Raw genomic sequence first — 13,877 nt, 5'->3', positions numbered from 1 at the left:
GAGGAGTCGAATCCGTGTGCCTTGGGATCCAGTTCACTCTAGTGTTTTACCACTAGGCTATTCTGTCCCGGCTAATATACATATGTATTGTTGAGTTTTCTAGTTGAACATAATAGTGGTAACGAAGTTTGAGATGGAGGATCTTTCGGTCGCTTTGCAGATTTGTCAAATGAATAGTCATGATGAGCAGTTGATTGATCTAATCACTGTATAAGAGATAATTATTCATACTAACTCATTTGCTAGCTAGGGGGTAGGTGTTGAATAAAAAAGGATTTATGAAGGCAGATGTGAAAAATTAATACGAGACTTACAGCGTCTCCGGGAAAAATTCGATAACTCCGTAGATAGAGTTTTTTGCTCTCCAAAAAGGAATTTCAAAACTTCAAATTTGAAATTTTGAAAAGTGAAACTCTATATTTGAAGTTTCATCTTTTTATTTGCATTTTGGTCCTTACAAGTATACATCATATTTATAATTCTTAAATATTTTTTTTGTTTATTGTTTTAATCCTTAAAACTTTTATATCCCATAAATATTTCAAATTTGTTTTATAAATTTAAGTTTTACACATGAAATTAAATAAAAAATTTAAAACAAGATTTATAATATTTTAAAACTAGAATTAAACAACAAAAATATTACAAAAAACCATAATAACTTATTAAAAAGACACACGAAGACATAATTATTACTCAAATTTAAATATTATAACAACACTAATAGTCTGGTAAATTTTCTCCAGAACCTCTCAAATCTCCAAAATATTGTCCAAACAAATTTTGTGTAACCGAAGATGATTGTTGTTATTGCTCTTGACACCTTTTTCGTACGATTCTTTCTTGTTCAGATCGAATGTATTCACGAATATTAACATCATTGATAGAAGCTAAGTTTTTTAGCAATATTTTATTTTCCTCTTTTACTTCTTTAAAAGCTAACTTTTTTGCTTCATTTTGCAATCGTAATTCAATCATCTCGTGACCATTTTCTCTGCTTGTTGTACTTTCGTTTAAAAGATCAAGGATTTTTTCGTTTGATGATATCAAACTATCAGCGGCCATATTATGAGGATATCCGATTTCAATAATTTTTGACTCGTAATCTACAAATAAAAAATAATGAGAATCATTTCTTATTTCGAAATGCACTAGTTGATCATATATGGGAGCACTACGAAAATAATTTTATGGAATAATGTAGTATTTGCTTGCAGTTTAATATTTAAGTAAGTACTTTATTTATAATTTTATATTTTAGTGTAAGATTTTTTTAATTAATATTCCTGTAATATTAATATATATGTATTAGTTATTTATAGATTTTTTATGAATTTACATCAACTATGACAAATATAAGGATCATAGTGTAAAATATAAATAATTTTGAAGTTAAGTTTGAAGTTTTACTTTTGGAAAAAAACACATTAAAACTTCAAATATAGAGTTTTGGAAACTTCAAAATAGAGTTTTTTTTAGATGCTCTTAAAGAGCTAAAAACGCCAAATAACGAATAACGCACTTATTGTGTTATGATGATTATATTAAACACAGCAACATTATACCCGCTGGTTAGTACTTAACCAGTTCAATTGTTTTCTTTATATATGTAGATCATATGATAATTTAATCTCCTTTATATGAAGAAAACAAACGAAAAACACAATATTTTACTAACATTTCAACCGAAAATGAAATCTAAGGAATAAGCGGTGAGTAACCTTTAAAGTTTAAACTCTTAATACTAATATTATATAGTTCCACATACCCGAACTAAGCCCTACACAAAAAGCTAAAATGTTTATATGCTCCATGAGATACAAAAAGAGGATTCTACCTTACAAAATCTATGACATTCTTGATTTTACACTAAGGGTACCTCTGCATCGCGATTAGCGTTTCACGTTTGCGTCTTGCTTGTAGCCTTCGTAGGGTGGGTATGGAGGGTAATGGATAATAATAGCAACACGTAAAAGTTAGTTGTGGAGAGGATTGGGACCGGTGTGAACTACTCTCTTGTCGTCTCCATAAATGTTATCTTCTATATTCAAATCCCAACGAAACGGCGCCGCTGCATACACCAGAGTCTTTCTCGGCGGCGACGAGACGAAGTGACGACGAGAATCAACAGAAGCTGATGATGAGGACAAGCATATCTGAAACATGACAACTAAGAAGAAGAAGAAATATTTGATGGTCATGTCCCATCTTCTATTTTTGCTTCCGTGTCTCTCTCTTCGTACCAACACGTGAGTCATCTCAGAGAAGCCACAAAACAGAAGAACATGAAAACAAACAAATAACCTGGAACAGTTGAAGTCAAATGAAGCTGGAGACTTCTTCCAAAGCAAAGACAGATGAGAGAAGATAGAATAAAAATGGTTTTTGGAATTCAACTTTTTGTCCTGTGGGTAAATATAAGACTTTGACTTGGTTATAGTTGGTTTATTTTCGTGGTGGGTCTTCGGATCCTTCTAAGATCTGCACTGTTCTTTCCTCTAAAAGGTAAAAGCTTTTACAAGAATTCTCTATTTGTCTCGGAAGTCGTAAGCAAAGAGAGAGAGTGTTGTGTGTGTGGTTAGGTCTGTGGAAGAAAGTACGACAGGCGGTATTAATAACGGCTGTCACTTCTATGCGTTTATTCGAGGGAAGAGTCTTCGAAAGCACCCTCTTCTTTTTACCGTTTCTTCTTCATTTTTTTTATATTTTCTTTTTCTTTCAAAACATAGCTAATTTCATAACAGAATTCGACCAAAAAAAACCTTAACTTTGTACGAATTGCCAAAAGAAATATAAACCTTTAGGCTGACAAAAAAAACACCAAACTTTCATTGATTTTAAAATTAATTAACAATGTTTTCGCTGAAGCATTTCTTTAAAGTTTATTAATCTAAAGGTCAATATGTTAGTTCCTTTAGCATTTCATCAAATTTTAGAAAGCAAAATACAAGTAAACTTTTTATATGGGTCATTTGACCACCCTAATTGCATGCTGCCTCCGCCACTGCCTAGACTACCATCATGTGATTTAGTTAAGATAATTATACACGATAAAATTTTGTTTACAAGAAAATAGAAGAAACAGAACCTCGCAAAAACATAATAAAACTAGAGACATGTATCTTCTTTAAACTTAATACAATAATACTAATATAGGTATTATACATATTTGATTTAAAATAATATTTTTCTAAATAGACATTTTAGTTTTTATTTCCTAAATAGCGCACAAAAATCAAAGTGACCAAAACATGTTTTATTAAAAATTTAAATGATAATTTTATCTTTATCTATAATTTTAATTAATTATTTAATATAAATATAAATCAGTTAATATTAAAATTCGAAAAAAGCTTTTAGATTTTTTCTTTAACTTTTTTTTAATTTGTTTAAAAACATTTCAGATAAAAAAATTCAAAACGATTTTCTTTACAAATGTTTAAGAAAACTTTCATGAACGTGTATGATATTTTTATGAATTTGTTTTTTTCGAATTCAGAATTGAATTCATAAATGTGTAAATAAATTTCTTAAATGTAAATTGTATGTATATTTAGTAAGTTTTTCCTAAATTGTGTATATCATCCTCATGAATTTGGTTTATATGCATATTTAAGAAATATTACTCATTATATACATCTTTCAAAAATTATTGAGTATGCTTTTAAGTATATATTGTATCTTTATAAAATTTAGATATCAAACTTAGGAAGATTTTTCGAAAACTTTAGGAAAATGTTATATATTTTTAATAATATCTTATTAAATAAACATATAATTCAAATTATGTAAATTATTCATAATTATATATTCATGAAGGACTTCCTAAATACACATTTATGAATATATATTTAAATACACACTTATGAAAGTTTTTCTAAATTTTATGAAGATATTAAACATATTTATCAATTTCCTACTAAATTATAGAAAATATTATATTCAGAAAGGTTGATCTAAGCTTAAATTCATGAAACTATCATACACATTCAGGAAAGTCTTTTTAAACTTGAATTCAGGAATAAGTCTTCCTAAATTTTGTTAACAAAAATCATTTATAAAAAAAATCATAAAAATTGAAGAAAACCATTTTACAAAAAAATCATAAATAAAAATATAATTTTATAAAAAATATTTATTTATTTTATATATACAATGGAGGTATATATAATTCATTTAACTTTTTAATGAACTGTTTTGGTCATTTTAATCTTTCAGAACTATCTGTGTGATTAAAACCTTTTTATGGCTATTCTAAAATATTTCTCAGCAATAAATTTAAAACTGTTCCCTACGATTTAAAAATGTTTCCCTAGTAGATTTAAAAGTTCAAATCTTGGGCTGGATGTTTTCGGTTACTTCGCAATTTCAGTATTGCCAAAAAAAGATCAATTTCAGTGAGGGTGTAACAGAAAATAACGGGCTTTATTTTGTTATTTTCTCGACGAATGGGCTTTACTAAATTTTGGTATTGTTTTGTTTCACTTGTTTAAATATAAACTCTATTACAATTCTATGTATACTATTTACAAAACAAAATCCTGGTGGCACAAAATAATAAAGAAATGGTACTAAAAATAAATTAAAATATTGACATGAGCGTCCAAATAATAATACTATAACTACTACAAGACCTGCGCCTTGCGTAGGATAAATTTATATTAAAATTATTTTAAAAATATCGTATGAAAAAAAATTTATATTATTGATCGAATTAATATATTTGGCCCTTAAACAGTTTTTTAAAAACTTTTTTGTTAATTACATAATTTGTTTAGTAATGAACTGATTTCATTTTTAAAAATATTTTAGGTCAAAAAATTATTTATCGAATAAAAACCTAACGTTTAGGTCGAAGAATCTCATGCATACTATTTGGTTACAATGAAACTATGCCAGCTCGGTTTTATATCATGATTTAGAAATTTAAAAGTTAATTATGGTTATGAGAAGGTTACGTTCACGTGCCAATCCTATCTATCTTCGATATTTTTCTCCTTTTTGTGTCATTTTGGTTATTGCTCGATATAAATATTGATTTTTGAGTTTATTCTCATTTCTTTCTTTTATTTTGGCCTGAGATTTAGAAAATGTTTAAGATTCAAAATTATTAAAGAGATACATATTTAGGTTAAGATCTGTGCCTTGTGCAAAATAAATACTTATTTTATATTTTTCGGCATAATATAAAATAATAAAATAATAATTATATATTAAATAACTAAGAAATCAGTTACTATAATGTAATAAATTGGCTTGAACATATAAATCAAATGACCGTTCTTGTTTATTCGCAACTATTTTAGAATAAATAAATCAAAACAATCAATCTTATCTATCGTATATGATATATAATTAAATTTAAACGATATGAAGTGTGTATATATTAACATAAACACCTATTAAAATAAAATTATTTATTTCTATGATTTTATTATCATTGTAAAATTTAAACATTAATCACAAAAGTTTATGTGAGACTTTTAACAGTTTCAGTAATTTATACTCGTTTTGAAAAATTCAAAATACAACATATACAAAAAAATCTAAATTTTTAATATATGATTAATGTAATTGTGCAATTTATTTTAATAGTAAAAAATTAAACAAGATAGAAAGCATACAGATTATTAGCAAATCTTCATTATTTAAAATCATTAATTACTATATATATCATAATCACATTAGGTAATTCCGTAGGTTTTATTTAAGGATATAATATATATATAATAAATAGCCATCTTGCTTTAGTTAATATCATATGATATCATATAGTTGGTATTAAATGTTTCTAGTGAGATATAAAAATCGAATTGGACCAACATGTTTTTCAATTTCAATGTGAAACTGACACGTATGATTAATTAAACTACCTAATTGATTGACACATAAGCAATTAGTTTTTTTAAATTATTACAAAATTAAAGTTACATCTTTTCGAATGTTCATCAATTAATATATAGGAGATTTGACGGCAAAACCAGTAAAAGGGTAGGGTGCTAAAATATAAATTTATTATAAACACAGGGAGCTGTTTAATTTGCTTTTAACACATAAATTCTATGCCTCCAAAGAACATTATAAATACAACCCATGCCTCCAAGAAACCCTAATTACAATTATTAGTACGTCAAAGTTCATTTTTATGAAATTGAGAATTCGGCTAAAAAAAACCTCAACTTTGCACGAATTGCCAAAAGAAACATAAACTTTTGGGCTGACCAAAAAAACATCAAATTTTCATTGACTTTAGAATTAATTAAAAATGTTTTCGCTGACTTGCCAATTTAGCACGCCGTCAACAAATTTAACAGAAATATTTGACAACGTCGTTTTACATGATTTGAAATTAAAAATATGTAGACCCCTGGATTCGAATCTAGGTTGGTTGGTCAAAGGGCAAGATATTTTACCACTGGGCTACTGGCACTTTCAATGTTCTTACTAACATGTTTACTTTTATTTGATACATATTAAATATAAAAAATTCTCTAAAAACTTAATAAGATCTTTAAAATTCCAAAAAAAATTAAAAAAATAAAGAAGATTTTTATAAAATTAATTTAGAAATTAAAATTAAAAATAAAATTTTATTTTTCTTTTCAAAAAATAAAAACTCTTCCAAAATTTTCTAAAAACTTAAAAAGATCTTTAAAATTCCAAAAAATTGAAAAAATAAAGAAATTTTTTATAAAATTAATTTTGAAATTAAAATAGAAAATAAAATTTTATTTTTTCTTTTCAATTCGTGAAAAGTTAGTGTTTTTTTGAAAAGAAAAAATAAAATTTTATTTTCTATTTTAATTTCAAAATTAATTTTATAAACAATTTCTATTTTAATTTCAAAATTAATTTTATAAAAAATTTGGGGTATCGAACTTATGATTATGAGCTTGTTAAAATTAATTTTGAAATTAAAATAGAAAATAAAATTTTATTTTTTCTTTTCAATTCGTGAAAAGTTCGTATTTTTTTGAAAAGAAAAATAAAATTTTATTTTCTATTTTAATTTCAAAATTAATTTTATAAAAAATTTCTTTATTGTTTCAATTTTTTGGAATTTTAAAGATCTTTTTAAGTTTTTAGAAAATTTTGGAAGAGTTTTTATTTTTTAAAAAGAAAAATAAAATTTTATTTTTAATTTTTATGCTCTAAATTAATTTTATAAAAATCTTCTTTATTTTTTTAATTTTTTTTGGAATTTTAAAGATTTTATTAAGTTTTTAGAGAATTTTTTATATTTAATATGTACCAAATAAAAGTAAACATGTTATTAAATACATTGAAAGTGTCAATAGTCCAGTGGTAAAATACCTTGCCTTTTGACCAACCAACCTGGGTTTGAATCCAGGGGTTTAAATATTTTTAATTTCAAATCATGTAAAACGACGTCGTTTTACATCATTTGAAAACGACGTCGTTTCACTTAACGCCAACAATAAACGATGTCAAATATTTCTGTTAAATTTGTTGACGGCGTGCTAAATTGGCAAGTCAACGAAAACATAGTTAATTAATTCTAAAATCAATGAAAGTTTAGTGTTTTTTTGGTCAGCCCAAAAGTTTATGCTTCTTTTGGTAATTCGTGCAAAGTTTGAGGTTTTTTTTGGCATAAGCATTTCTTTAAAGTTTACTGACCGAGTCTAGTAACTTTGGATTAATAAGCAATATAGATTCGAAAACATCCTACTACATTCCATGATGCAGCTATGCCGATACGAAACTATTGCTTAAAATCCCTTTAAATATCCACAAAGAGGATCCATCACATTTGATTTAAAATTAGTTTAAACATTTTAATAGGTCTAGAAAATTCCGAGTTAAAAAATATTTTAACCAAAGAAGACATCCTGAAGTTGTAGTTTTTTTACGGAAGATATTTTTCCAGGATAAACATTAGAAAAACGTTGTATGGGATGCATCTCCCATCCAAAAGTTAGGTATGTGTCTCTAATAAATTCAAATTTAACATTTACTAGATTTCGATCCGCGCAACCGTGCGGATTTTTGTTTTCATTTATTTTTATATAAATATTTTATTTTTAATTTTAAATTAATATATATTATAATATATATGTATCTATCAATTTTTAAAACATAATAAATTTACGGTATATTTTTTTCATTGAATAGATTGTTTCAAACTTTCACATTTATTTGTATCTTTTTTATATATATATATATATATATTCAGATTATTATTTTATTATTAAAATTGTAACTATATATATAAAGATTAGTAAAATATTGTGTTATTGTCATATTCAAAGATATTGTAACAGTTCACAAATTTAGAAAGCTTTTAAAAAATTAAACTTTTCACTTCATAGATTTATATTATCGAGTAAATAATTAAACATTTAGTTTTTGTTGAATTTTTAAAATAAACTATATAGTTTAAAATTAGTTTTCATTGGTTTAAGGAAGTAAAGATTAATCATTGTTAGATAATCTGATTTTTCTTATTTAAAAAAAAATCTTTATAATTTTAAAAGTTAACATCGACAAATATTTAAATATTTAACATATGGAGGTATAGTATTAAAACATTAAATTATATCTATTTAATTTATATTATTTATAAATCCAATGGATCATCTATTGTTTACATCCAATTATTGATAGTCCAATAAAAAATTATATTAGGCTCAAAATTTAAATGATAAGATTATAGATTAAATGTAACATGACTTTATAAGAATAGGTCCATTAGATCCATTTAAAAAAAAAATCACATATTAATTAATGTTGTGATTTTTTTCTTAATATATAAGATTTTTACAAAAAAAAAAAAAGATATTTGCCGGGATAAACATGAGAAAAACGTTGCATGTGAGCTATTATGACAGTCCATGATCACCATGGTGATCATGGGGCCACAAAAATGATCATGATATTGAATTTGTTATGTTCTTGGTTTTCCAACTCACCAAAGGTCATTTATAAACAATAATTTCATTTTGATGGCGGATGACTTTCAAAATGAAGATTTGAATATAGGTTATTCTAACAAAACAATTTAAATATATTTTAAATGTTTTTTATATATTAATTGTTAGTCTTCATCATTAATAATAATTGATTATAAAAATTAAACTTTTATAGCTAAAAAATAATTACACATTAAAAATGAAAAAATATATTTTGGTTTCACTGAATAAAAAACATTATTTAATATATATATATATATATATATATCAGCTAGAAAAGGAGTTACGAAATGGTTATACATATGCATAATATTTATATTTTTGCATAATATTATTTTCTATTAATAATTTTGATTTTAATATTAACATATTTATATGTTTTATGTACTAATATTAATATATTTGAATATTTAAGGGAAATATAATTATCAATATTAAAATGATGTAAAAATTAATATTAGTAAAATTATAGGTAAGTTGCATATTTTTAGGGACTTAAATGAAAATTAACTAATGTTTCGAGGTTTTGAAAGTGAAAACTCAGATTTGAGTTTTACTATTCAAAATCTCAAAATTTGAAGGTTTGAAAATTTGTTGGAACCTTAATATACAAGGGTTGGTGACATGTGAGAAAATATTTTTATTGGTGGTAAATAGATTGGTCTTGTTCCTTTATATATTAGCCATGTTTTTTTAATGGTCGCTGCGACTAGCGGTAGCATCAACATAAAGCACTATGACAAAAACAAATTGAATGGATTTTGTAAATGAAATCAGTCGCCAGCAAGTTTCCGGAAACTGAAATAGCGGTGGCTGATGCCGCTGCTTTTATCAGCGTCAGATTTATTTTTAATTTTCGTCGCAGCAACTGAAAAAACAAATTGGTTTTGTCCCGCTAGCGGTGTATTTGCCATGGTGAGAGATGTAGTTTTCGGTCGCACCCGCTAGTCGTGGCTGTTTATGAAACGAACATCCTATTAGTTACTTATTTTTCAACTACCAATGTGAGCTTTAATTCATTCATTTACACTTCCTCTTATGCTTGTGCATGGACAATTGTGAAAACAACATTCAGAGCAGGGGTGAGCATTTTATTCGATATCCGAAGCCGCACCCCATCCGAAAAATCTGAACAGAAATCCGAACCGAAGTAGCAAAATACTCGGACAGGCATTAACTTAGGAGAGATTAGATATCCGAACCCGAATGGATAATATTCGAACCCGAATGGATATCCGAAAATAACCGAACATATATATACTTACCCTTATATTTCTAATTTACATCTCTTATTTTTTAAAAAAATATTTACCCAATAACATATATTTGTTTTTGAAATATTATTTTCAAACCTATTAATCATCCAATCTATAAAAAATAAAAAATCAGTTAAGTGAAATCTATATTTTTAAATACAAGAAACTTAAAAAATGAAAAAAATATTTTTTTTTCTTTTAAAATCTAAATATCCGAACCCGATTCAAAATAACCGAACCCGATTCAAAATAACCAAATCCGAACTAAAAATACCCGAATCCGACCCGAAGTATAGAAATATCCGGACGGGTTCTCTATCCCTATACCGAAATACCCGAAAATCTAAAATACCCGATCCGAATCCGAACGGGTATCCGAACTTCCACCCCTAATTCACTGAATGGCTTAATATCAAGTGATTCTGATATTCTGATAAGTTTTCTAAGTTTCTAATAAAACAAATTAGTGATATTTGGTGACATGTGTTATAGTTGATTTACTTTAAGTTAAGAGTAAAAATATTGTTACCAATCATGCATAAAATTCAGTTTGTTTTGTTTTTAAATTTGATTTAACATATATTGTAGTTGAGTTATAATTTTGACTTAGACCCTTTGTAAAATTACTAAATAAAAACTTACACCAACATCAACCAAAATTCCATGTTCTAGTAATTGAGTTACAAAATTAATTGATTTTCTGTTTAAAAATAAAAAGAAAATAGTTAGTTTTCAAAACTGACATATGTATGTCACGTTAGTTAGATGTTTGCAGATTTCTTTATGCTTTGTAAATTTTAAATATTACTATTTATGGTTCTAATTCCACAATAGTAATATCTAAGTTTATTTTTGTTTGAGTTTGCAACCATGATTTGAAATGATACATTTATAGTTTTTTTTGCTATTATTATTTTTCTAGTTTAAAGTTCATGCTATTATTATTATTTCATTAATTTGTTTTACTATTGATATTAGAATATATATATATATATATATATATATATATATAGTATTATTAGTGTCATAATATTAGAAAATAATATATATTGAAAATTATTTTTCAATTTTTATACTAATTTAAAATAAACCTTTTAATTTATTTACTTTAAAATAGTTTGATGGTTCATATTTTTTAAATAATATTTTCACTATTTATATGTTTATATATTCAATTTTGTTATTAAAAATCCATGCTGCAATTTATACATCGAAAATGTTACTAATTACAAATTTTTAAAAATGAAATTTTTGATTTTTACTGCAACTTTACCACATAAACTTACAGTTTTTCCACATAATTTTTACTGCAGATTACATCAAATTATAAATCATACTGCAACTCAATCTTAATACCACATGTTACCGGTCGGAGCCATTGTTCTTTTATGTATTAGTTAATTATTTCTCCAGCTATTGATGTGAAACTTCATTCATTATTGGTCTGAAAGGTGACATGTACTATCTATACTATTAAAATAAAAGTTATGACTCAATTCATGTGTGATTTTTTTTAAAAATGGACCTAATAGACATATTCCTAGAAAGTCATGTTACTTTTAATTTCTAATCTTATCATTTAAATTTTGGGTCTACCAGAAATTTTTATTGGGCTATCAATAATTGGATTTAAACAATAGATGATTCAAAGATTTATAGATAGTATAAATTAAATAGATATAATTTAATGTTGTAATACTATATCTCTATATGTTAAATATTTAAATATTTGTCGATGTTAACTTTTAAAATTATAAAAAAAGTTTTAAAATAAGAAAAATCATATTATCTAACAATGATTAATCTTTACTAACTTCAACCAAAGAAAACAAATTTTAAACTATATAGTTTATTTTAAAAATTAAACAAAAATTAAATATTTAATTATTTGCTCGATAATATAAATCTATAAAGCGAAAAGTTTATTTTTTTAAAAAAACTTTCTAAATTTGTGAAATGTTACAATATCTTTGAATATGACAATAAAAAAATATTTTACTAATCTTTATATATATAGTTACAAATTTAATAATGAAATAATAATCCAAATATATATATATAGAAGAAGATACAAATACATGTGAAAGTTTGAAACAATTTATTCAATGAAAAAAATATACCGTAAACTTATTATGCTTTAAAAATTGATAGACACATATATTATAATATATATTATAATATATACTAATTTAGTATTGAAAACAAAAATCCGCGCGGTTGCGCGGCCCGAGATCTAGTTAGAATTAAATTACAATATGGTTTGTAAATCGATGTAACTTGCAGTAAAAAGTATGTGGTAAAAGCTGTATGTTTATGTGCTAAGTTTGCAGTAAAAATAAGAATTATCATTTATTAAAATTGATGATTGGTAACCTTTTTGATGTGTAAGTTATAGAATGAATTCTAAATAAAAGAATTGAATATATAAACATATAAATGTAATTTTTTTATTAAAAAAAAATAAAAGATTAAGCTATTTTAAATAAATAAAAATAAAAAGTTTGAAAAATAATTTGGAGTATATAATAACTACTAATACTATTTATTATTTTCTAGGTATTATAATAGCTACTAATACTATTTATTCTAATATCAATAATAATTTAAATGAAATGAAATATTAATAATAATAGCTTGAACTTTAAATTAAAAACCCCAATAATAGCAAAAAATTATATAGAATTTTTTGACTAATATTTTTTTTCAGTTATAAAATAGAATTTAACTTAAGATTTTTTATAATAATTGGTTAAACGTTTGAATAATTCAAAAAATTAGGAATAAAAATAATATAAAATCTTTGACCATCATAAATTTAGGTAGACTATTTATGGCACACAATATTTGCTCACGTTTTTCATTTTTTACACAAAAAATCAATCAAAATTTTAACTCAACTTCTAAAACATGAGATTTTGGTTGATATAAGTTTTTGACTTGAGTTAACAATTTTATAAAGGATTTAAGTCAAAGTTGTAACTCAACTACAACACATCTTAAATCAAACCTAAAAAAAAGAAAATTAATGTATGATTGCTAACATTTTTGAGTTAGAAGCCTAAGAGCATCATTATCTATTAGTTTTTAAAAAAGAGGTTCTTAAAAACAAAATAATAATAATTAAACTAAATAATTTAATTTCAATTTAAATAAAACAATTGAATTAGTAAGATACAGACAAGTGGAACCTGATGTATTTAGAGGATGACATGTGGAGGAAAAAGTTTTTAACCGGTTCTTAAAGAGTCCAATTTTGGAACAGATTCATTCTTTTTCTTTAATTTCTTTAATTTTGTTTTTTCCTTTTTTTTAATTTTTAGAAATTCTCTCCAACCTTTGGAGCTGCTCCAATCAAAACTCAAACTTAATAAAATATCGTTCAATTATTCGACACTTGCTCACTCATTCCTCTACATATAGAGGCTAAAGAAATCAAAAGATAACTCACTTCTCTCCAAAAATCCTGACATTTTGTCCGGACGAGGTAGTCCAAGTGGAAGGACGGGCCTGTGGTGGCAACCACCATCCGGGTTCGATCCCCCCATGCGGAAACTACCCTGCCTCATCTGGACACCAAAGCGGGTACTGGGCCTTCGGGCTCAGGGAAAAACCTCCCGGGTGAAGCTGGCCTGCTGCCTGACCGGGCCCAGGAATTGACCCGCGAACCGGGGAACCCTGGATTCCAAAAAAA

General features: G+C 25.4%; 1 protein-coding gene across 1 annotated transcript; it reads right to left on the bottom strand.

Annotated features, from left to right (window-relative positions):
* Positions 1-1,617: 1,617 nt before the first annotated feature.
* LOC106404712 (CLAVATA3/ESR (CLE)-related protein 17) lies at positions 1,618-2,728 on the bottom strand. Its single transcript, XM_013845397.3, has one exon. It carries the CDS (start codon positions 2,256-2,258, stop codon positions 1,977-1,979), a length of 282 nt encoding a protein of 93 aa, XP_013700851.2. The 5' UTR covers positions 2,259-2,728; the 3' UTR covers positions 1,618-1,976.
* Positions 2,729-13,877: the final 11,149 nt, after the last annotated feature.

This window comes from Brassica napus, chromosome C6, assembly GCF_020379485.1.
Source record: "Brassica napus cultivar Da-Ae chromosome C6, Da-Ae, whole genome shotgun sequence".
NCBI lineage: Eukaryota > Viridiplantae > Streptophyta > Magnoliopsida > Brassicales > Brassicaceae > Brassica > Brassica napus.
Note: the sequence above shows the minus strand (reverse complement) of the source record. Positions and strands in the feature narration are given on the sequence as shown.

Coding starts and splice junctions, on each gene's coding strand:
- LOC106404712 (XM_013845397.3), bottom strand. CDS start 2,258: ATGACTCACGTGTTGGTACGAAGAGAGAGACACGGAAGCAAAAATAGA.